The following is a 25,684-nucleotide window of genomic DNA, read 5'->3' as shown; positions in this document are numbered from 1 at the left end:
CAGCACACAAGACGCCAAGTATCAAAAAATAGTATCACTTATAAAGAATTGCAGAGTATTTTAATACAACAGCCACAATCAAAGTATTTTTTAAAAAAATCCAGCTACATTGAAATTCATATTCATTAGAATCCCCCTCTGTCCCACTCCCTCCAGAGGTTTCCTTCCAGGATAAGAATGCCAAATTTTTAGTGCAGAACCCCCTGCCCACCATGCTTTCAAGAAATCTGTATTAAATACATCATCTATTATTGTGATGTGCTAGAGAGTCTACCTGTCCAGGGCCAGAGGGAAGCAATTCCCTTCCATTTACAAGAATCAGACACATTTACCAAACTTCCAGGCTGTTCCTCCCGTCCACAGGGCAAGAGCCTGAGGGGAGAAGAAACCCTCATTTATGGACAGGCAGGTCCCGCTGTCCCTCCCTTCCACCAGAAAACAGCGGTCCCATTGACAGTCCAGGAATCATCTCACACATTTCCTCTTTTTCTTCTTCCAATGTTTACTCTCTGCAACTCCCTCATCCTCGGGAGGCTCCGGTATGACAAATCCATCCGTCAGTCTGTAATAGACAATGGTGGAATCGGATTCCACTATGGCCAAGGTGATTGACATTGGAGAATCGGGCTCTTGCTGGAGCTTGCAAGCGTGTGTCATAATTTCCCTTATCCTGAAACGACGGAAACAAAACATTCAGTGCTGAAAGTCTGGTAACCAAGAGAAAAGTGGATACTCATATAATGCACAAACACAGGTGTCCCGGCGAGAAACAGTGGACCGTCGTCGGCTTTCAGAGACCTTCACGACATTAAAAAGCTTAAGGGTTAGCTTGCAGCAGGCATGAAAATAGAGGGCATCTATTTGCTGTCTCCATCCTCTTTGTGCAATATTCCCTGCAGCCATTTTAGCCCTGAGAGCCTACGGGTCCCAATTTCTCCCCATTGGGCTTCATTTCCAGAACAATGTTAGATGTAACGGTAGAGAGCAGATTGTTCAGACTTATTACCAGTGAATACTTGGAGGACCAAGGCGAGACAAGACAGGAACCTCCAAGAGGGAGGGAAGACCAAAAAGGAGGGTGTTGGGGAAGGGGGCAGGAGGAGCGCGCCAAACCCCCCCAGAAGACGTGAGCACACACTCCTCTCCCTACATCACTTCTCTCACTGGCTGGAAGCACGTATGTCTCAATCAGCTAGGGATTTTTTTGCAGGATGACAGCACTTGTGGTGAGCTTTGGTTTTCAGGGGACGGAAACGTTCTAAACCTGAGGTGAAGCAGAACACTTTGGGACTGTCCTTCCCAAATCTAATATCTGGTCACTTGAAGACTGAGGCTAGTTCAGATATCACACTAGAGCTGGCTAACTCAGACGTGCACCTGGGCTTGGGAAAATTCTTTCGAACCAGGCTCAGTTCAGATGGCTTGTAAGATTTGGATAATCAGCCTTTGCCTGGCTGGCTTCATCTAACTGACGTTTATGAAGGACAGTCTAGGACTCTAATAATGTTGGTATTTATTAAGCGCTTACAGAGCACTGTTCTAAGCGCTGGGATAGATACAGGATAATCAGGTTGTCCCACGTGAGGCTCACAGTTAATCCCCATTTTACAGATGAGGGAACTGAGGCACAGTGAAGTTAAGTGACTTGCCCACAGTCACACAGCTGACAAGTGGCAGAGCCGGGAGTCGAACCCATGACCTCTGACTCCGAAGCCCAAGCTCTTTCCACTGAGCCACGCTGCTTCCCCAGGTTGTCTCTAGACTGTAAACTCGTTGTGGACACAGGGAATGTCACTGTTTAGTTGAACTGTATTTTCCTAAGAGCTTAGTACAGTGCTCTGCACACAGTAAGCACTTAATGAATACGACTGAATGAATGAATGAACAAACTGGAGGCAACAAAGTATCAGCACTGAATGTGGGATCTGCCAATAAGACTAAACTAAACTTTGTTAGTTCCTTGGCTGAGGGAAAGCATTTGCAGAGTTTCTGGATCAAAACTGGGCCAGCAGGTGGCAGCTGGGAAGTGACAGATTAAAGACACTAATGTCCAACCTCAAGATCGTAAAGTTCACAGGGAAATGGAAGTTTTTCTTACACTTCTTCTAACCCTGCCTTTTCTCAAAGCGGATAATAAAGACCCACTCTAGATCAGTTCTCATGCTTTCTTTTAGCTAGCTATGATTCAGCCATAATTTTTTTTTTTGCCTTTGCAACTATATATGGTACATTTCATTCATTCAATAGTATTTATTGAGCGCTTACTATGTGCAGAGCACTGTACTAAGCGCTTGGAATGAACAAGTCGGCAACAGATAGAGACAGTCCCTGCGGTTTGACGGGCTTACAGTCTAATCGGGGGAGATGGACAGACAAGAAAAATGGCAATAAATAGAGTCAAGGGGAAGAACATCTCGTAAATAATGTTGGTATTTGTTAAGCGCTTACTATGTGACGAGCACTGTTCTAAGCGCTGAGGTAGATACAAGATAATCAGGTTGTCCCACGTGAGGCTCACAGTCTTAATCCCCATTTTACAGATGATTGGGGCACAGAGAAGTTAAGTGACTTGCCCACAGTCACACAGCTGACAAGTGGCAGAGCCGGGATTCAAACCCGTGACCTCTGACTCCCAAGCTCGTGCTCCTTCCGCTGAGCCACGCTGCTTATCTGTATCTTATCTGTTTGTTATATAACCTCAGAGGGGGAGGAAAGTTGTAACTGTCCACTTTCCTCTTGACGTTTAGTCCCACAGGGGTCAGAGGAGGAGATTTCAGTCGGCCTATAAAATCTGCATGGCTCCTGTTTTCACACCTCCGGGTAACAGTGATTCTGGTCATGAGCAAAGAAAGCAAAAACGGATGGACCCCCTTAACCGGGAAAGAGGAAACTACTGCATCTCAATTCGGTGAGGTGGGATAATGCCGGCATCCAAATATTCCCCCAAACTCACAACAGTTTGGGGGAAACAAATACCAACAAACAGAAACAAATACCAACATTATTAACAGTTGATACTACTTTTCTTGCCGAGTAAAGTCTGATGTTACTTCTCCCCCACCCCCAGCTTGAGAAGTGAATTGCGCGGCTGCAGCGATCAGCCGGCCTTGCTGGCTCTGGATGTCACCCTTTAGCCAAGATGGAGATGAAGTATATCCGCAAGTGCGTCATGTGTTTTTGATCTACGGACAGCTGAGTTGTCTGGAAGCCTCTTTCCATCACTGGGTCCCAAAGGCTGGCTCTCCTCTACTAGACTCGCTCCGCCCCTGTTGCTCAGGCCACTGTCTCAGGCATGTGCTGACGTGATCCCGCAGCCGGGGAAGGATCCTCTATGGAGCCCTCAGCCACTGTGGAATGTGGCAGCAAGCAGGAAAGGCTGTTAGTGCACCAATTAGGATGCCTAGGAATCCCCCGTCTCAGGCACGTGGCCTAGAAGCAGCTTTGCCTAATGGTTAGAGCAAAGGTCTGGAAGTCAGAAGGACCTGGGTTCTAATCCTGGCTCAGCCACTTGTCTGACTTGTACAAGCCACTTCACTGTGAGCCCTACGTGGGACACGGACTGTGTCCAACCAGATTAGCTTGGAGCTACTTCTGTTCTAAGAACAGTGCCGGGCACATAGTAAGTGCTTAACAAATAACACTGGGAAAAAAAAAGGTGTGTGCAGATATCGCACAAAAAACCTGTGGCCCGGGCCTTTCTCTGCACTCTAATTCTGCCCAAATGCTGCCTCCCCTGGCCCAGAGAGCCATTAGACGAGACGCTTCCCAAAATTTGGGGCTTTTACTTCTATTTGAATCCCTCTAGACTGTAAATTCCTAGTGGGCAGAGAATGCATTCACCGACTATGTTACATTGTGCTCTCCTGAGCAATTAGTATAGTGCTCTGCACACAGTAAGCACTAAATGAATACAATTGATTGGCTGTATGCTCCTATCAAGTGATCTGCCCTAGAGACCTGCGGACACCCACGACAATTCTTGTTAGGGTGCGGGTTTAGGACTGGGGGGTGGGGGGCGGATGCCATGGGTCAGTGAGCAGGGCACTGAGTAAGAGCATTGCTGCTGTCCCCCCTTGGGGTCCCTGGGATGAGGAAAGGAATGCTGTGCATCCCCATCCTTGCATTCTTAGACTATTTGTCCAGGACCTCCCTGAACACACACACATACACAAAAACCCCACACCAAAAACACAAAAAACTCCTTGCAATCCCCAAACTATGGGTAATTGGCAGCAGAGAAGGAGATTTCTTTTCTGGGTTCGGGCCAGGTAGGGGTGGGTGACCAGGGAATGTGGGGGTGAGTAGGAGAATTGCCTATTGACTTGTATACCTGGGCCAGGCTAGATGCTGCCCACAAAAGAACCTCAACAAAAACTACTGAAGACACTTATAATTATTCCCCCGGATAGTATCTACCCAAACACTGTCTTACCTATTTAGGAAAGAAAAATCTTCCACACACAGGCAGGCTTTATACCTTGTCCTCTAGCCATAACCAGCTGGGCTGCGAGAAATTCCCAAATGTGCATTTTTCAAAACATTAGGTTCAACTAGCACAACGGGCTTTTAGGTCTAACGCGTTCTGGCTGCCAAGCAGAAAACACACTTTTATTCTCTTCTGAGCATTTACTGAGAGTCACCCACACGAGGAGGACGGTTTCTGAATTGTGTACGGGCCTTTGTGCTGGAAGAACAGAGCTCGTCTAGAAGCTCAGTCTAGATTATTCCAGGAGTAGAAATATCTCACTCTCTCCTACAGGACCCTGGATTTTGGGGGGGCACAGTATGCCCATCGCAGGTTTTGAATTCCCAAAGGTGGGTTTTCCTGCCTGTAAGCATCGTCCCCTTTTGGATACCGGGGTCCAGGGTGATGACAAAAAAATAAAAATGATCAGAGATCCCAATTATTCAAGAAGTCTGGTTGAGCTTTTGGAAAGTTTTTGTTTGTCACTCCACCTAAGTTTCACCATTTTACTGGGCCTTGGATCTTCTTCGTATCCAGTTCACAAAGCTCCAAAATGGACAAAAGGGATGTGATGAGGCAGGACAGCGAGGTCTCAGAGGAAGTCTTCTTGGGGGTGCCAATGCTGGCTCGAATCAACTCCACCAGCAGCTAGAAGTACCTGAAGAGATCTGCTCCCTTTGTGAAACTAAAAACTTCACAGCAGGTTCTGATTTGGCAGTTGCACACAAAGCTTTCTCTCACCAAACTACTTTCAGATACTCTCCATTAGATTTCACCCCAGAGTATGAGCAGAGCCCCTACGGTGACTCTTGAGGTTGGGAAAGGGCCTTGGGAACATGAGAACACCTTTTCTTCACAAAAAAGCCACTGCAGCCTTTCCAAGGTTTTCATTTAGCAAGGCGGGTTCACTCCCCCGGAGTCAGAAGAGAAGATGGAAGCTGCTGCCCTGAACACCTGTTCCATAAGCCCCAGAATCCTAAGGGTTTAGGTGCCCCAGGCCAGATGGCTACCATCTTCTGCTCTCCTACTGCTCCTGTGGGGGGCTGGGGAGGGAGGGAAAGGCCTCACTCCCTGATGTCAGGCGAAGGAGTAACAGTTTCAGTGACCGCAGACTGTGAAGGAGGATAGAGAAAGAGAATGAGAGTAAAGAGAAAACCGAGAGATGAGGCAAGGAGGAGGCGAGGGGAGAAAGGAGAAATGCTTTCTTTGCCTTTTATGTTTCAGTGACTTCTGGAGACAGCCTGTCAGTGAAAAAGTAAAGAAACAGACTGTGGTGACTTGGGAGTTCAAAATACAGTCACTTGCCGGCCAATGAGGGGTCCGACGGACCCCTTGGAAGGTCCACGGACTTCTGGCAAATCTCTCCCAGTGTCATGCAGGCAGCAAGGGTGCTGAATAGGCTTCAAGGGAATAAGTCTAAGCCCCCAGAATTCAGGATGTCTGCCCCAACGAGGCTTGTGCTTGTCATCGGGGAATGGTGCGTATCAATTTATTTCTGACCGCCTCTTTAATCACCATTTATAAAAACAAATATGAATATCGTAAATATCACAATTGACACAGATGAACATTTGGGCCTCCACTTAACTTCTTCCAGGCTGCCTGGGATCAGATCTGGAACTGAGTCTGCCATTTACTGAAATACCTGGGGAAAGTGACAACCTCTTTTACCTCAGTTTTCCTATCTACAAAACGGGTTTAATTACCTCGCAACTACCCTATCCCCCACCACACACACACACACAAATCTCATAAATGTTGAAAATAAAATATGAAAATAGATTTGAAAAATTAAGAGCTTAGGGAGAAAGGTGCTCTACAAAATGTAAAGAATGTTATTTTGTCTAAATCCACAGGAAGTGACTAAGAAAAATGGGAAGAGAAATTTTGAGTATCTGCATCCTGTTTTACTTTCAAATGCCACCTGCCCCATTCTAGAAGAATATTAAATGAAATGTCCCAAGAACACAGATGACCCAAGCAGTCTATCCCTGTTACTATACTGCAGTCAAGTGGAAAAATCTGAAGATGGAACAATGGCAGTAGAAAGTGGAAACGCTTAATTAAATGCTTCCAAAGTTTTGAAGAATAAGTTTCTGAGTGAGCATCTCCTTGACTTGAGACTTTATGAGAAAACTGTTTGGTAGAAGGGCACATGCTTGCTCAATAAAATGATCTAATTTGGGATTGTTTTAATATCAAATAACAAGAATGCACTATAGAGAAAATGATTAAATCAAGGATTCCTGATCAAGGACTATATCATGATTTAAAAAAGCTTTCTTTGAATGATATCCCTTATCCCCGCTCATAATCATCTGTTTCAAAAGAATCCTAAATTTCCCCAGTTATATGAAAGTTATTTTTCTAACCCTTATGTCAATTTGGTAAAGAGAATTGAGTTGACTGTCCTTAGTACTTTCAATGAATTCAATTGGGAGAAATTGCTTTCTACCATAAAGACTTCCACCCTAGCGAAGCATCGTAACTTCTAACAATTTAGTTTTACATTCTCAGTCTAAAAACCACAGTTACAGGTTACCTCACATATCAATTTTTCACCTTAATTTCAAAAGTTCAGTCTCTTGGAAAAAGTTTAAGAAGATGTTTACCCATTTAAACTAAAATAAACAAACCAAAGCGGGAAAATTATGTCAGTAAATATTTCAGATTCCAATTTCCACGGGGCTTAGAGAAAATATACTGAGAAAAATATAACACTTAGAACCATACAATAAAACTCTAAGATTAAGGTGACAGACACTAAGTGTATTTGGGGAAGAAAAGCCCCACCAAATGTTAGCCTAAATGTTCACCAGTGGGATCGAACTGTGGGTAAACTTGATTTTTAAGAACACAGCCATACCTAGATGAAAATTGTGCACAGAGACGAGCCATCGCTATAACTGTGAAGTCAGACCCTGCGTACCCCCTGAAATCCTGGGGTCCACCCCAGCCCAAGGCCAGGTCAATGAATGAGGCCTAAACCCTGCTTTCTGCATGGCTTTCTAGTCTCCAAGCATGAGCTGGAGGATGGGGATTTAGAACTTCTATATGAACCAGGGTTATTTACTTTTTTTAATGGTATTTATTAAATGCTTACTAGGTGCCAGGCACTGTTCTAAGCGCTGGGTAGATACAAGCTAATCAGGTTGGCCACAGTCCATGTCCCACATGGGGCTCACAGTCTTAATCTCCATTTTACAGGTGAGGTAACTGAGGCCCAGAGAAGTGAAGTGACTTGCCCAAGGTCACACAGCAGACAAGGGGTTGAGCCAGGATTAGAACCCAGATCCTATTGACTCCCAGGCCCGTGCTCTAACCACTACACAACACTGCTTTTCCTCCTGCTTCAGGTTTTGCCACCCCTGAGCTAACAATCTGGGGAGCTTTGCCTTCGCTCATACTAATGAAGACAAAACTGCTGAATGAAAACCAAACCAGACTCACACCACCTCCCTAAATTGTTCAAATTGTTAGTCACAACCCCGAAATACAAACACCACTTCTCCCCCTAGGTCTACTTGACCGGACTAGTGCATGCAACTGGCTAGTAAATGGCGACATTTGAGCAATCCAGCCAATTAGGTTGCCACGGGTACATAGCAATACACCCAGTGTAATTGTGCAAACATAGTGCAAGATTAACTTGGTGCCTGAGGCTCCAGAGAAGCCTTATTCATCAAGAGGTTCTGCCCTGAAGGAGAGTTTTTGGGGCAACAGATAACCCACACATGCCACTACCATCGGAATCATGCCGACTGCCTAGTAAAAACTGAATGGCAGCTAAAATCCCACAGGAACTTAGAGAACAATCCAGGGCTTGTGTTACTACTGAACACTGTACGAAATCTGCCAGGCTAAAATATCCTGCAAACACTTTAAAAAAAAGTGTATCAAATGTTAAACAGAAGCTGCTAGGGTTTGAGGCTTCACCAGCAAAGGATCTCAGTTTTCAAAAGAGGCACTATGAGCACCCAACTCCTTCACTTGTGAAAGAGTGTTGAATGAAATTAAGTAGTTTAATATATCAGAAAGGTCATTAAAGTAATTTTACAAAAAGAATTACCTTTTAAAAGGACATAAAAGTCTCTCTGTTCTTAGAACCAAAACAAAGCAGAAATACACTTCAAAGCACTTTGCCAGCATTCCTTGATAAAATCTTATAAAGATAGCATTGCCTTTAAAATTTTCTAGGATGGTTCAATTAATACTGCTGGAAATAAACCACTTAAGGCAAACAAGCAAATTACAATGGGCCCTGAAATAAACATATGGGCAAGTTAAAGTGTAAAGTAGAAATAGAAATACAGCACTAGTATTCTATTTCTTCAGGGCTTTATGGTTAACTGACTTCAAATGTCACTGCTATAGAGTTATTTAAAGGTGGGAAGAATAAATAAATATTGCCAATGGCTTTAGCTTTTGGAGTTCCCCTCTGAATGATCGTTTTTAAGGCTTATGAAGGTTTAATTACTAAGATCAACAAGGGTTCTCTGTGTGTGGGAAGGGAGCATGTTTGCTAACTGCTGTACTGTGCTCTCCCAAGTATTTAGTACAGTGCTCTGCATATAAATACCATTGACTGGAAAGCGGACAAAGAGCAACCAATATCATTTTAACACACAGCAGCATATTTAATTAAAACGCTATATTAAAACGCTATATTAAAACGCTAAGGGTATCCATCTTAGAGCCGAGGCTTCAGATTGGCTAGATGACTCTTGGCATGTGAGTGGTCGCATGTTGACCTTATGCAATGCACCCATTGTGCTCCATGGGAGAGAACACTGGAGATGCCAATGATGGGGAGGGAGGTGTCAAAGCAAAGCCAGAGACCCAAGGCAGGTGGCTCAGAAAAAGAAATATGGCTGGAATGGGAGAGCAAGTTTGGTGAGAAAATGACTGCCTTCTTCCAAGACCTGTGAACCAAGCGCTCTTCTTATAAGATCAAGCAGCTCTTCTATCTTTACATTGAACACTGAGAGATACAGTTCAGGCAGCTAAGGTGTTACTGACTCAATAACTGCTGCAAGAGACCAACACTCTGGTGGTCAAGAAAAATTAAAGCCCTTCCCTAAGTGCCTAAATCACCTTCAGGAATAGTAGAGGTACTGAGTGCATCTGGCTAATCATCTCATTTATCCTCACAAATTTACTTCCAATGAGGCCAAGGGTACTAGATGAGCACAGTATTATAAATTCCATTTACCTGACAGAAAAAGTAAACACATACATGTTAGATGACTTGCCTAAAGTAACCCAGCAAGTCAACGGTGGAGTCTGACTAGAGCCTCAAACGGATCCTTCTGCATCACTTGGGCATTTCACGATATTTCTTCAAAGAAGAGAGGATAACTATATGAAGTGTGCAGGTAGGGGTAGCAGAGAAAGAGAACCCGCTTCCAAAAAAAAATCAATAAACAGTAGGATCTGCCTAATTGAAATGATCTATGGATTTCTGCTGTTGCTTAGTAGTAGCAATAAAAAATCTGCCTTTGTAAGTTTAGGTTGTGAACAGTCCTCTCTATGTACAAGATATGCAAGACAGACAATGCAAAGACTAGGAAAAGCTATGCAAATGGTGGAAATTTTGTGTGACATAACCTCTCCACAACTATTCTGACCCACCTACCCCACAAATATAAAAGTCAAGTCAAACCAAACTGCTCACTGCCATGTAACTTAAGAGAAAATTAATCCCAAACTAAAGCTCATCAACAATGGTATTTATTGAGCACTTACTATGTGCAGAGCACTAAGCATTTGGGAGAATAATATCTAGGGTTATGGTCCTCAAAACTGATTAAGTTGTGAATTGTTGCATCTTGGGGTTCAATTTCCCATAGATATATGAGGATCTGTTCCAGAACCTTGACAAAAATATGAAATTCCTTTACAGGTTGTAAACTATATGTAAAGTTAAGTTGCCTAAGATAACACAGCAAGTCAATGGGGGAGTTTGGTTTAATTAAAAATTAAAAATTCTATTTCTGGTTTAATAAAAACTATGGTTTAATTTTGTGAAATAATTTCAATTATTTTGTGAATTATTTCAATAATAACTAAATGAGTAGTTGCAAAGTACCATGAGTCTTTTGGAGGAGGCTGCAAAAGTAGAAGCTTATTCTGCTGACTGTGGTAATGGTTTATCAACTTTAGTGAAGAATCCATCCAATTAAGGTGGAACTGAAGACATCTTTTCTTCATGAAATAGAATCAGCATGGCCTAATGGGAAGAACACCAGCCACAGCCTGGGAAGTCACAGGATGTGGGTTTTAATCCTGGCTTAATCACGCGCCTAAATGTTGGAGCTTGGCCAAAACCACTTCTCTACACCTGTTTCCTCATCTGTAAAAAGGAAACTCAATACCTGTTCTCCCTCCCTCAAACTATGAACACGGATGTGGGACAGACACCATGTCCAACCTGATTATGTTGGGAAAACCACTTCTCTAAACCTCCGTTTCCTCATCTGTGAAAAGGAAACTCAATACCTGTTCTCCCTCCCTCAAACTATGAGCACCGATGTGCGACAGACACCATGTCCATCCTGATTATGTGGTATCTATTGGTATCTATCCCTACACTTCGCATAGTGCTTGGCAAATAAATGCTTAAATACCACAATTAATATTATCATTACTATTCTGTAATAGGCTAACTCTGCATCCCTTTGAAATCCTCACAAGGCACATTATTCAAAGCCTCACAAATCATCACACCCAAGCCTCAATGCATGGGTTCTATTTCTAGTTTCTGAAGTCTTTTTCTTTTTTAACCTTTTACACATCTTACTTATCTTTCTAACCTTCTACATCTGCATGGGACCATAATGGCCCAGCCCTTGCTGAGGGAAGAAGTGGGAAGAAGTACTGCACACCCTTCTCTTCTCAGCCGATTTTCTGCTCTGGTCCCTTCCCTTCTCCTTCTACCAGCACATCTTTATACCTAGAGGTATTTTTGCTTTTTTCTCTCAACTTTCTCCCCTGGTGGCTGCCTCAGTTGCCAGTGCCTCCCCCCATACCCTCCCCTCCCTCACTGCTCCCATTTCAATGGCTTGCAGAGACAGAGGCCATGATGGATTGCTGGGGGATGAAGGAAGCAGCAATCCTCTCTCACTCCGATAGGTCATTGTCTCCCGGCCCTGTGGCTTTGGATGGCATGGGGAACTGGGGCCATAAACCACTGTGGGGGCTTCGTGGCGACCACTCAGGTTAGAATGAAAGGTGAAAGACTCAACGCTGAACTCAACAGAATAAGAAGAGAAGAAAGTCTGACAAGAAGTGGGCAGGATGGGGTGAGTGATGAGAGAAGATGAGGAGAGAATGAATTTACCTGCAGTACTAAGACACATTAGGGAGAGGGTTTATGTGCATGGGACTAAGTCAGAAAACAGTGAAGGACAAAACCCAGGGTTTTATGTACTATGAGGTGGCTATAAACCGGAGTGGCCCCATATTAATGCAGCCAATAGAATACAGCAAGGAAGGCAGGGTAGCTGAAATTGCCAACCAAATCCTTGTCCTTTGGCTCAAATCATATTTCCAAAAAGGCACCTAGCCCTAGGTAATACGTGGAAAGAGCCTGCCTCATTCCTTTTGAAATACTCCTTGCCCAGTTTCTGTATTTTGCTTGATTTTTTCTTTAAGCCTTGCTTGGAAAGCAGAGATGGAATAAAACCTAGATGTTTATTAAGCTGAAGAAATTTCACTGGGAAAAAGAGGGAATAAATGAAGTCATTTGTTGTTTTACTAAGAATTGCCTGAAATTAATCAAAACATTATAGTCAAATTAACTCTGCTTTTGTGCATAACAATAACTACAATTTCCCTAATCTGATTTCTACAATTAGGCATCCAGAGACTACAGATCCAAGGGTACAACAGTTTATAATTACTAAACTTGGAGAGAAGTCAAATCGCATTCAAAGAGCAGTTAAATGCCAGAAATTACTTTAAAAATATAATATTTCCCTCGGAATACTAGTTTTATATTCAGTACAACCCAGGTCATAACTCATTAAGTCTAACGACTTGAAGGAATGTCCCCAGATAATTCTGACATGGTGGAAGGAATTGTTTTAATTTCAATCGTCCAAAGAGGAACCAAGGAGAACTATCATATAATTGCAGTAATATTTGTTTTAGTTAGTGAAGGCCTTATTAAATGTTTATCAAGTGCCAAGTACTGTACTCAGTGGCGGGGGAATAATAATAATAATAAGTGTGGCATTTGTTAAGCTTTTACTATGTGCCAGGTACTGTTCTAAGCGCTGGGGTAGATAAAAGATAATCTGGATGGAAACAGTCCATGTCCCACATAGGGCTCACAGTCTTAATCCCCATTTTACAGATGAGGGAACTGAGGCACAGAGAAATTAAGTGACTTGCCCAAGGTCACAAAGCAGACAAGTGGCAAAGCCAGGATTAGAACCCAGGTCCTTCTGACTCCCAGGCCCGTGCTCTATCCACGAGGCCATGCTGCTTCAGTAGGAATCGGGAGATGACACAGTCCCTGTCCCACAAGGCATTTACAATGAGGTATCTTTATTTCCCCAGGGTCCAACACAGCAGGCAAGGAGCAGAGTTGAGATTAGAACCCATGGTCTCCATACTCCCAATCCCATATTCTTCCCACTAGCCTAGACCACCTCCCTGGTCGGATGTACAAATGTTAAAGAGAAAACCACATTGGAAGTTTGCATTTTGTGTCATTTGCAAGTTGAAAAAAAGCAAAGATCAAAAAGAAGTAGAAAGATGAGGCCAAGTTCACCTCAGAATGCCTTTGATACTTGTGATGGGGATCCTGTGAAATCAAGTGAGGACCTTTTTTGGAGACTGAACTAAACTGCTGGAGATTTGACTAAGCCAAATCTTTTGTCCCAGGATTTCCTCATCCAGCACTAATTCCTCAGAGATTAAAGGAAGCCAAGAATATCAGAAAACTGTAATCACTGGACTTGAATAACACCAACAACTAGTTGCAGGCAAGCGAGATTTTCCACCAGTATGGGAAAGAAAAATACCTTAAATCTAACTAAGAACCTGAAATGGATGACCCTGCCTCACATCATTCACAACATTTTTCCCCTCAACTGGTGAAGAAACAGGAAAATTTTGCTGTTCATCTGGATAGTTTAAATTGCTTAAATCCTATTCAAATTGCCCTTTCTCACTCCCTGTGTGTGATATGTCCCAGCCTCAAAACCATACTTTGTTAGGTCTCATGTTGTTCCTCTGTGGTTTCAGACCTTTTACTACCTTATCTCTGCTTCCATCACCTCTTTCTCCTCCCACCCCTGCTCCACTGATTCGCTGAAGTGTCAACTGGGTCTCCTAAATATCTTCTCTTTTTTGGGTCATTCCCACTCACTTTCTTTCATGTTATCAAAACTCACCTCTGCTGGGCAGCAGCGGCATGGGAGAGAGTCAAGGGAGGAGATTCAAGTTTACTGCATGGAAGGAGGCAATGGTAAATCACTTCTGTATTTTTACCAAGAAAACTCTATGGACACACTACCAGAATGATTGCAGATGGAGGTGGGGTGGTCTGGGAAAGATGCATCCATGGCATCACTACGGATCGGAGACGACTTGACAGCATAAGACAAAAATTGCTTATGCCTTTGGTTTGATGTTTCTCCCTGGAATAAAATCTACCTTCAGGATCCACTTCCTCTGGAAAGAGAATAGCCAATCACTACAAACTGATCAAAGGCTTAAAAGTATTGAGGGTCTATGGCTTCTTAGGCCTGCTAATGATAACAGTAATAATAACAATAATAATAATGACAATAATGATAATGTTATTTGTTATATGCTTGCTATATGCCAAGCACTGTACTATGTGTTGGGGTAGATGCAGGATAATCAGGTTCCACAAGGGACTCCCAGTCTAGGTAGGAAAGAGAGCAAAAATTCAATTCCCATTTTGTAGATAAGGGAACTGAGGTACAGAGAACTAAGTGAGTTGCCCAAGATCACAAAGCAGGTAAGTGACATACAAGGATTAGAAGCCAGGTCCTCTGATTCCTAGGCCCATGCTCTTTCCACTTGGCCACACCGCTTCCTGTGCAATGGTCTCTTGCCCTGAAAAACACACTCAATCTATTTCCTTATCTATCAGGGGTCCACTGGTACATAACCAAGAGAATAAAAAAAAAAATTACTTAGCCAATTCAGTTAATTTAGCAAGTGTCCATATTGTGGCACTGTATAAAGACAAGATTAATCTGAGAAACAGAAGTGTTGTAATCATCGTCACCACCTCGAGCTCTATGTTATTCCATTTTGAGGAGCTGGATGTCTGCCTGTTTCTAGCCAGAGAAAAGGTAGCCTTTGTAAAGCTGAATCTGTAAACTTTTTCTAAAGGATTGAGTAAAATAGCATTTTTTGGACTTGTAAATTATATTATTTCATTAGCTTGAAAAGCCAGCACAGTGGGTTTTTTCCTCCTAAAACATATAAAGTTCTCCTCTATTTATTCATCCATCACAGCTCAGGTAGAGGGAGAACAGGAAAGCCCTGTACTCTGCAACTCTATATGAAGCCCTGGGATTTTTTTTTCTTTTTGGCAATAGCCCTTAACTTATAGAAGACTGACTTTTACTACAATTTAATTGAATTTAAGTTTCTAAAATCCAGACAATTAGAAAATAAATGCAAAGAAACAAGCACTCTGGAAACCCTTCCTTTATACACCATCACCTTTCTTGTATCTACCGCAGTGCCTAGAACAGAGTAAGTACTTAGCAAATGCTAGAATTGTTATCTCGGGGTTCTTGGAAAACAAAACTATTTTCTGTTTTTGCTCCACCCTTCATTCTCAGCAGATAAAGGTGACTGGTGAAGGAGCGTCGGTGGAGGGGGAGAAGGTGGGGAGAAAGAAGAAGGGGAAAGTGACTCTGCATATAGTAAGCGCTCAATAAATACCATTATGAGACACACTTTATTGCTCCTGCCCAATTATCCAAGATGGCACCTGTGTGAGGCTCCATCCTAAACTACATTTTTAATCCACTTAAGTAATTCAGGGAGTCAATTCAACAAACACTGGCCACTTGAAACTTCAGCCCGGCAACTGAGCTCCACAAAACAGCCCCAAAGCCACAGATGGGCTTCGAAACCCTTACAATATCAGATCAATGTTACATCATCCTGCAGAGAGGATCAGTAACCCAAGCACTAATGTGCCAGGGTGTGAAGCATATTTTCCATTACAAATAACCAACAATATCTTGCTTGGGTTGCCCGATTTCTCAAAAGTGATTGTTTACAATCTGATTTAAGGAGAAACAAGGCCAGTGAGATCTTGGATCGCCATACCCCCTTTAAAGTTTGAAGATGGCACTGGCAGTTGTTTTCATGGCTTATTGCTACTGGCATCAGCTCTTCTGCTTAAATGGTTCCCAAGACTAAAGTCCCTTTCAAAAGATGGGTGGCACCGACAGCCACAGCAGGGACAGAGGGCAAGGGGCCAGAACAAGCTAGCCAGTGGGATCTCGAGAGAGAAGGGCTAGTAGGTAAAGGACTCGATGAAGTGGGGCCAGATTCTGCTGGGCTCTCCCCAGTCCGCTCTGAAGCTGGAGAAAAATGTGTCTGTGGGAAGTCTCCCTCTTCCTCTCGGAGATGGGGCCTCTCCCCCGCCCCACTATTCCCCAAGAGTCCCTTCTCTAAGTCTTCCATATCCTCTTGATTTGAGCCAGACAGGTGTAGATTGCTCCCCTCTAGACTCTAAATTCATTGTGGGCAGGGAATGTCTCTGTTATATTGTTCCAGGAGCTTAGTACAGTGCCCTGCATACAGTAAGCATTCAATAAATATAACTGACTGACTGATCCTGGTATTTATTAAGTGCTTTCTATGTGCCAGACACTATACTAAGTGTTAGGATAGATACAAGCTCATCAGGTTGGACACAGTCCATGACCCACATGAGACTCAATCTTAATCCCCATTTTATTCAGATGAGGTTGCTCAGGCACAGAGAAATTAGGTGATTTGCCCAAGGGCACACAGCAGACAATGGAGGAGGCAGGATTAAAACCCACATTTCTAGACTGTAAATTTGTTAAGGGCAAGGAACGTGTCTGCTAATTATGATGTAATTACGTGCATTCTCCCATATGCTTAGTACAGTGCCCTGTACATAGTAAGCACTCAATAAATATGACTGAGTGAGGTCCTTCTGATTTCCAGATCTTATTCTCAGAGTTACCTGAGGGAAAAAAGTTCACGAAAAGAAATGCCTGCCTTTTCACACATTACATTGCCCAAATGATGGCTTTATTCACTACTTTTTGAACCAGCTCTAAAATTGTATGAAATATGAATTCTTTTCTTTGAACAATTACTTTGTTTTATTAAGGTGCCTCGGCTATAAAGTTGGGTACATGTCCACCATCTGGAGGTAATAAATGATCTCAAGGAATTGCTACAAAACATCTATGAAAGAGGACAGCCTGAAGGCTATACTTTCCTGCCGGGGATTTTAACCAAGAAACTTGGAATGATATAGCACTGGCAAACAAAAGGGTAGGTTCTGGTCTATGTTCTATTCCACCACACTGTGGCCCACCCTTTCAAAAAGATCAATAAAAATTCAAACAATGCAAAGGATAATTTTAGTGGCTTAAGGGGATGGCGTTTACCGGCCAAAGGATAAACTAGATGCCATTTGCTGTCTTTGTTTCTAGGGAGTCTTGGGTGCTGACCAATGTTTGAAATTTTTCAGTTACTGCTTTGTCTGGACATGTGGTATTTAGCCCTACAAAATACCTTATTTAGTCACATAACTGCCCCTACTTTTGCATAGTTTTTCCAACACTGAAAGTGATTACACAAAGAACTAAGGAGAACAGAGGAAAAAGGAGACAGAAGGGGAGGAAAAAGGGGAGAAGAAAGAGAAAGGTAAGCCGACACTTGAGACTACATCTCTTTTTCCCACTGCACTTTCCCAAGAGTTGCGTACAACAGACATCAGTGAATTCATCCCCCCATCACTTCTCCTCTTCTGGCCAGGGAGTTCTGTATCTCAGTAAAAAAAACTCTCCAGGGGCAAGCATATATCTGCTGCATTCACAGCTTCAGATCAGTCTCCCCTTCCTACCCTCAGCAAACCACACTCTCACTGCTTACAAAAATAATCTTTTGCTTGCTCCTCAAAAAATCTGAGGGGGTGCAAATTATGCACTGGAGGCAACTATATATGTAAAAATACCATTAGAGCCCATTTGAGCTCCTTGTAGGCAGGGACTGTCACTCTTTATTGTTACTTTCTTGTACTTTCCCAAGCACTTAATATAGTGCTCTGCACACAGTAAGCACTTAATAATTATGACTGAACGAATGAACACACAACCTGCAATTCTCTCTGTATTTCTGCATTCCATTTAAAGGAGAACCTTTATCCAAATTAAAAATCAGGAAAAAAAATTCCCAGTAAATGTTATTTATTTCATTCAGCAGCTTCAGCTCTGCTTTCCCACCAGGCATCAGCACTGGGCTGCGAACCAACATTTGGACAAGGGAGAAGTGATCGCAAGGTCTTCTGAGACTTGGGAAACCAGATTTAGCCAAAATATTTTAAGAGTGACAACCTACTCTGTGAACCTACTGTAGGCTAGAATCAAGTCACAAACTGTACTTTTGCTCAATGTAATTCTTTCACTCACTGCCATCCAAATTCACATCCTCCTTGTAATGGAATCCATCCAGTCTTGCCAGAACGTAGGTAAATAAAGCCACCATACATTGGATTTTTAGAAAAATGTAAATCATGCCGACAAGGAGGAGGCAAGGCTGCAGGGAGATTCTGTATGTGGCCTTAGAATGCAATGTTGGCAGGAACCATAAATTCTCAGGAAGCCAGGGTATAAAATCCCAAGAAAAACAAAGTTACGTTAACAGAAGACTAGGGAGTGAGGTACTCCGCCACTCTCAACTCAAGCTGCTCTAATTATAGACAGCAAGAGTGGAAGCTCCCAAAACACAGTTCAGATGTCAAAAGCTTCACAAAGAATTGGTCGTAGGTAAACTGTCTGTTCTCCAGATCTTCTCTTATGAATTAAGCAGGTTTCTTTTCCAATTTGAGTAGAATTTTGATGCTCTGAATGCCTTCTTAAATGCTGGGACACCCCAAATACACAAAAACCAAAAGCACAAGAACAGACCCTCTACCAAATGTGAACCCAGGCATTGATTAACAGAGAACGCACACCCAAGATTAGACAGCAGAAGAGGCGGCAAACTCCTTCTCTGTATGGTCTTTGCTTTTTGACCATCACGTCCCAACTAGCCCTGGCCAGGGGGGCTTCTGGGAAACCACGTCTCACTGACCCATGCTTCTAGGTGAATACAGAGAAGAGTGTGAAGCAGTTTTCCCGCTGAATCAAAAGAGAGCCTCCACCCCTATCGCATAGGTGTGAGTTCTCCCAAGTCCAGCCCCTCTGACTGTCCTGCTTTGTCCAACATCCCTTTCTCTGCTGCTGATATAGCCAGGGTTGAGAGGGCAAAGATTCATTAAGGGTTAACGCTAAGCACTAGCAGCTGCACAAAACACATATGATGCTCAAGAGGGGCTTCGTGTTTTTCACACTCCTAAGACATCAAAAATATCTTGAATATATTGAATAACCTTCTTTAGATTGCTCTTCCAGTAACAAAATCCTCACTGCATTGCCTAATAGTGACATGAAATGTCATGCAAGCCCAAATATTTATAGCTTTTACTTTGAAAAAAGGCCTCAGACATATATATATATATATATATATATATATGAGCATATATTATAAATTGATGGCAAACATTCCTCTGGCCCAAAGCATTCCATTCTTCTGTTAGGCTCCAATGAGAATCTTTGGAAAAACAAGAGTCAACCCCCTTAGTTTTCCCAAACTTTAAGATCACACTTTAGTAATTAAGACAACATTAAGGTCAAAAGGAAGCGCCTGTTTAAAAGTATTGAAATGATTATTAAACTAAGAGAAAAAGGCTCCATTAAGCATCAGAAGAGGCATTTATTTGCTGTGGACAGCTTCAAAGCTGCTTTCCAAGCTAGCATTATGACTCATAAATAAAAAAGTAGCCTAAACAAATAAAACTCGAGCAGCAATATTTTTTAATATTTAGAACAAAAGTGCTGGAAGTCATTTAAAGACTAATAGAAATCACCCCAATTGTTATTCTTCTGTTGGATTTACTTTATCTTAATGCCAGATTTTGGCCTATTAATGCAAAATATTGGGCCCAGGCCAAAAAAATTCAAAGAGTGCCCAGCAGTATGCCTGCCCCAGGGGTCAAAGAGAATTACAGGAGGAATTTAGGAAGCTAGGAGGAGGATGGGGAATTTCTTAGAATATAAGGAACAATGAATTTCAGGCAGGAGAAGCCTTAAAATTCCATGCAAGGCCAGAGACCTGATTCACCTATGAAAGTATATGAAGAAAAGAAAAGAAGTTACTCTGTAGAACAAGCACTCAAACAAAGGCTGGAAATATACAGCCTATCTTTTTTCTTTTTTTTTTTGGATTTAAGTGTCCACAAAACTGCAAGTTCATCCTACGTAGAAACCAAAGAAAGAACACAGATACGTAGGGATTTTGGAAGAAACTATTAACTATTCCATTCAAATGGAAGAAAAAGCCATAAGCACTTTGAGCTCCTACAAAGAAAGGTACTTTGTGAGCTTTTTACTATAATAAAACCAATCAAAATTACCAACAATAATATATAAAATATTTTCTGTGTCGGACAATTCCGCTCCCTTCCAGGTAGTTCAGTCAACACAGTGATCATCTGCTCACCTCTCATGACTGAGGGATGCATGGACAGACATCGGTACCACAGCCTGGAAGCTTTCTTCTTCTTTCTCCTGACCATAGAGACAGATGAGCTGGACTTCTGCTAATCCAACACACTTCACCTCATGCCAGTTCCTTCCTGGAAGGGTTACCATTGCAATCATAAAAATAAAAAAGAGATCAAACTTTCAGTGTTAAAAATATATCAGCAATTGGAGGGCACAAGTCACAAATCTGGCTGTGTTTCCCAAAAACAATTATGTATCTCTCAGCATACACTGGAGTGACTTAGTAGTAATGGGAAGGAGAGACATGGGTTCAAGGCTCAGAATCTAAATTTCTAACCTCCAATCCACACAACAGTTGGTTCTATCCCCGTTCCCTGGAACTGCGGAGTTGGAGAAACCCTCCCAGGACACAACCCTGTTCCTTTACCCTTTTCCGAAACCACCCTTAATCAACATTCAAGCTTGTAAAGAATCCAGCTACTAAAATAAGATTGGGTAATGTCATCAATCTTAATGCTACATTTAGTAACACTTAAACCACTGAATGTTACAGTGTGGTGACTGTAGGTGGCCCATTTTTTATGTTGTGTTTAGGCGCCTCTTACAAGAAAAAGAATTACAAAGATGCTCTACTACTTCTCCTTCAGAGAGTCAGGCCAGTGAAAGAGAATCAAATGACTGGATCTTAAACAAACCAGAGGCCCATTTGTAGACCCCAGAGCCAAAGGTCAAGAATGAAAGAAAGCTCTGTCAAAGCCAATTTTATGCTTCAGGTAACCAAGTCATAATTGCTTATCAAAATATTGCCACCCCTCCTCCCACTTACCTTCTAGAAGGTCCAAGTAAACTAAGAATGCTGTGTATACTTGAGAGCTGTCTGCTACTTCTAATTCCTGCATCTCCACAAACTGAAATCCAGATATGGAAAAAGAAATGTGCATTATTCAATTTAAAACATTAAAAAGCACCTCCCTCCCCCGGGCAAAGCACGAAACAGATGACTTAACCAAAGCATATCTTCGGCGAACCATATCAGAATGGTTGCCATAGACTAGTGGAAAGTGCACAGGCCTGGGAGTCAGAAAATCTAGTTTCTAATCCCAGCTCTGCCACTGGCCTGCTGTGCCAACTTGAACAAGTCACGTAACTTCTCTGGGCCTCAATTTCCTCACCTGTAAAATGAGATTCAATAACGTTCTCCCTCCACCTTAGACGAGCAGTCCCTTGTGGGACAGGGACTACATCTGATCTGATTGTATTGTATCTACCCCAGTGCTTGGTACAAAGTAAGTTCTTAAACACCATTACAATTAATGTTTATTATTATAAGCCCACTAACATCAGCAGCTCTGATAACTAAACTCGACTATTAAAATATTTGTTAAGAAATGATCACATTTACATTCAGAAGTTACCAATAATTCATCTTCTTAAAGCAAAAGGTTTTGATTAATACACTTTGGGTTTGCCAAGCCATACACGGTATACTAGAAAGCAACAGAATAACAGGAGTTCATTTATAAATACTAAAACCTTTCCTTCTTTAAAACTGCAATAAAGTACATGTCTGACCAGCTGAAGTGGTTTTGTATTTTTGTTTTAAAGAGGTCTCTGGTGCTTTTTGGACAAGGGGTTTGAGGGTAGTTGGCTAGTTATATTAACATCACAGAAAAGGGCACTGCTTTCATGAAGAACTTTCAGATGTCATGTTGGCATTCAATTGAATTGTTCATCAACCATCTTACTGAAATGTACACCAGGCTTCTGACGCTGAATCTCTCTGCTAAGACATTTCTAATGCAAAGAAAAAAATCACATGGCTCACCATTTTTTTTATGGTATTTATTAAGCGCTTACTATATGCCAGGAACTGTACTAAGCTCTGGGGGTAGATCCACGATAATCAGGTTGTGGTCAGTCCCTGTCCCACATAAGGCTCACAGTCTTAATCCCCATTTTACAGGGGAGGTAACTGAGGCACAGAGATGTTAAGTGACTTTCCCAAGGTCATACAGTAGACAAGTGGCAGAGCCGATATTAGTACTTAGATCCTCTGACTCCCAAGCCCATGCGTTATCCTCTAGGCCAAGCTGCATCTCTTCACCTGAGAACTGAGCAGGAAATTGCTTTTAATCCTCCCTATAAAACATAGGGAGCAGGCCTGTGATGAGGCAAATCACATTCAATATACACTTCCAGAGCCACAGACAAAGTATCATTACCATCACTGAAGCTGATGATGTAGTGGCAAGATGAAGTGTGGGGAAAGGAAAGTGGTGGATCTTTTGGAATAGTGCACAACAAAGCTCCTTGGAAGACACATCCATATTCTCATTCATTCATTCGATCAATCAATGGTATTTACCGAGAGCTTGTTGTGGGCAGGGAATGTGTACTCTCCCAGGAGCTTAGTACAATGCTTTGTACACAGTAAGCACTCAACAAATATGACTAATACGAAAAATTGAGCACTGTACTAAGCATTTGGCAGAGTATAATACAACAAAGTTAGCAGACACGTTCCCTACTCACAGTGAGCTTAGAGTCTAGTCACTGATCTACAACTAAACAAAATCTTAGCAGACTAAGGGGGAAAGTGGGAAGAGAAGCGGAGGGTGAGGGTAGCACTGGTTCCCTCAGGGTTTTGGTCCTGCTGCCCTGGCCCGGGGGCGCCCCAAGACCGGGCCAAAAGGAGGGACGAGTTGAGGGTCAGGCTGACTGCCTGGGCAGGTTGGGAAGCCTGGGGTGGGGCATCAAGACTAATAATAATAATAATAATGATGGTATTTGTTGAGAAGCAGCATGGCGTAGTGGATAGAGCACGGGCCTGGGAGTCAGAGGTCATGGTTTCTAATGCCGGCTCTTCCACTTGTCTGCTGTGTGACCTTGGGCAAGTCACTTCACTTCTCTGTGCCTCACTTACCTCATCTGTAAAATGGGGGTTGTGATTGTGAGCCCCACGTGGGACAAGGACTGTGCCCAACCTGATTTGTTTGTATCTACCTCAGCGCTTAGTACAATGCCTGGCATATTGTAAGTGCTTAACAAATACCATAATTATCGTTATTATTATTAAGCACTTATGATGTGCCAAGCACTGTTCTAAGCGCTAGTGGAAGACACAAACTAATCAAGTTGTCCCACATGGGGCTCAGTCTGAATCCCCATTTTACAGATGAGATAACTGAGGCACAGAGAAGTAAAGCGACTTGCCCAAGGTCACAGAGCAGACAGTAAGGGACTAATACCACAATTATTATAAAGACTGGGAGCCCTAGGAGGGACAACCTGACTCATCTCTCCCCCAGTGCTTAGAACAGTGCTCGGCACATAGTAAGGGCTTAACAAATACCAACATTATTATTATTAGAAAAGTGGCGTGGCTCAATGGAAAGAGTCCGGGCTTGGGAGTCGGAGGTCATGGGTTCTAATCCCAGGTCTGCCACTTGCCAGCTGTGTGACTTTGGGCCAGTCACTTGACTTCTCTGTGCCCTCATCTGTAAAATGGGGATTCAAAACTGTGAGCCCCACATGGGACAACCTGATCCCCGATTAGACTGTAAGCCCGTCTTTGGGCAGGGATGGTCTCTCTCTGGGGCCGAATGGTACCTTGCAAGCGCTTAGTCCAAGGCTCTGCAGAGAAGCAGCATGGCTCTGTGGAAAGAGCCCGGGCTTGGGAGTCAAAGGTCATGGGTTCGAATCCCAACTCTGCCACCTGTCAGCTGTGGGACTGTGGGCAAGTCACTTCACTGTGCCTCAGTGACCTCATCTGTAAAATGGGGATTAACTGTGAGCCTCACGTGGGGCAACCTGATGACCCTGTATCTCCCCCAGCGCTCAGAACAGTGCTCTGCACATAATAAGCGCTTAACAAATACCAACATTATTATTGGCTCAGTGGAAAGAGCCCGAGCTTGGGAGCCTGGGCTGCAGGGCCCCGCAGCTTGGGAGTCAGAGGTCATGGGTTCGAATCCCGCCTCCACTTGCCAGCTCTGTGACTTTGGGCAAGTCACTTCACTAACTTCTCCAGGCCTCCGTTCCCTCCTCTGTAAAATGGAGATGAAGACCGTGAGCCCCACGTGGGACAACCTGATCACCTTGGATCTCCCCAGCGTTTAGAACAGTGCTTTGCACTTAGTGAGGGCTTAACAAACTGTAAGCGCGTCAAAGGGCAGGGACTGTCTCTGTCTGTTACCGATTTGTCCCTTCCAAGCGCTTAGTCCAGTGCTCCGCACATAGTAAGCGCTCAATAAATACTATTGAATGAATGAATGGACAAACACCACCATTGTTATCATTCTTGATCAGCGCTCAGTTTGAAGGATTGGCCCACCTGGGGATGGCTGGTCATCCAGTTGGTCGGGCCGTCGCCGCCGGCTGCGCCCAGAGGCTGCAGGCCTTGGCTCGGCCAGGACCGGCCGCCGCCACCGCCGCTGCTGCTGCCGCTGCTGCTGCTGCTGCTGCTGGAGCTACAGCCGGGCTGCCCTTCCATGCCTCCAGTGCCCCGCAGCTTCAGTCCCCCGCCGGTCCGCCGCCGCCCCCGCTCCGGGTGGGGAACGAGAGCCGCGCTCTCCCGTTCCGCTTCCGGGTTCAGGCCGCTCGCCCCGCCCCAAGCGCCTGGAAACCGTTGCCGCCACATTTCCCTCGACGGCTCGGGGCCCCTCCCCACACCTAACAACGACAATCATAATAATGTTGGTATTTGTTAAGCGCTTACTAGGTGCAGAGCACTGTTCCAAACGCAGGGGGAGATACAGGGGTCATCAGGTTGTCCCACGTGAGGCTCCCGGTTAATCCCCATTTTCCAGATGAGGTCAGTGAGGCCCGGAGAAGTGAAGTGACTTGCCCACAGTCACACAGATGACAAGGGGCAGAGCCGGGTAATAATAATGTTAATAATAATGTTGGTATTTGTTAAGCGCTTACTATGTGCAGAGCACTGTTCTAAGCGCTGGGGTAGGCACAAGGGAATCAAGTTGTCCCACGTGGGGCTCACAGTCTTAATCCCCATTTTACAGATGAGGTAACTGAGGCACAGAGAAGTGAAGTGACTTGCCCACAGTCACACAGCTGACAAGTGGCAGAATGGGGATTCAAACCCATGACCTCTGACTCCAAAGCCCAAAGCCCGTGCTCTTTCCACTGAGCCACGCTGGTATTCATTCATTTATTCAATAGTATTTATAGAGCGCTTACTATGTGCAGAGCACTGTACTAAGCACTTGGAAGGGACAAATCGGTAACAGATAGAGACAGTCCCTGCCCTTTAATAGGCTTACAGTCTAATCGGGGGAGAATCGGGGCTATCTGTGCAGAGGAGCAGCATGGCGTAGTGGAAGGAGCCCAGGCTTGGGAGTCAGAGGTGGTGGGTTCTAATCCAGGCTCCACCGCTTGCCAGCTGTGTGAC

At 43.6% G+C, this 25,684-nt stretch overlaps 1 protein-coding gene across 1 annotated transcript; it reads right to left on the bottom strand.

The window, feature by feature from the left end:
• Window positions 1–38: 38 nt before the first annotated feature.
• On the bottom strand, window positions 39–24,916 carry TSEN15 (tRNA splicing endonuclease subunit 15). Its single transcript, XM_029080704.2, has 4 exons — window positions 24,611–24,916; window positions 21,104–21,185; window positions 20,273–20,408; window positions 39–670 (listed from the first exon to the last, which is right to left on the bottom strand). The coding sequence occupies exons 1-4, from the start codon at window positions 24,914–24,916 to the stop codon at window positions 466–468; spliced, it is 729 nt and encodes a 242-aa protein (XP_028936537.1). The 3' UTR covers window positions 39–465.
• Between the last annotated feature and the right edge of the window lie 768 nt (window positions 24,917–25,684).

Source organism: Ornithorhynchus anatinus, chromosome 16 (genome assembly GCF_004115215.2).
Source record: "Ornithorhynchus anatinus isolate Pmale09 chromosome 16, mOrnAna1.pri.v4, whole genome shotgun sequence".
Classification (NCBI taxonomy): domain Eukaryota; kingdom Metazoa; phylum Chordata; class Mammalia; order Monotremata; family Ornithorhynchidae; genus Ornithorhynchus; species Ornithorhynchus anatinus.
Note: the sequence above shows the minus strand (reverse complement) of the source record. Positions and strands in the feature narration are given on the sequence as shown.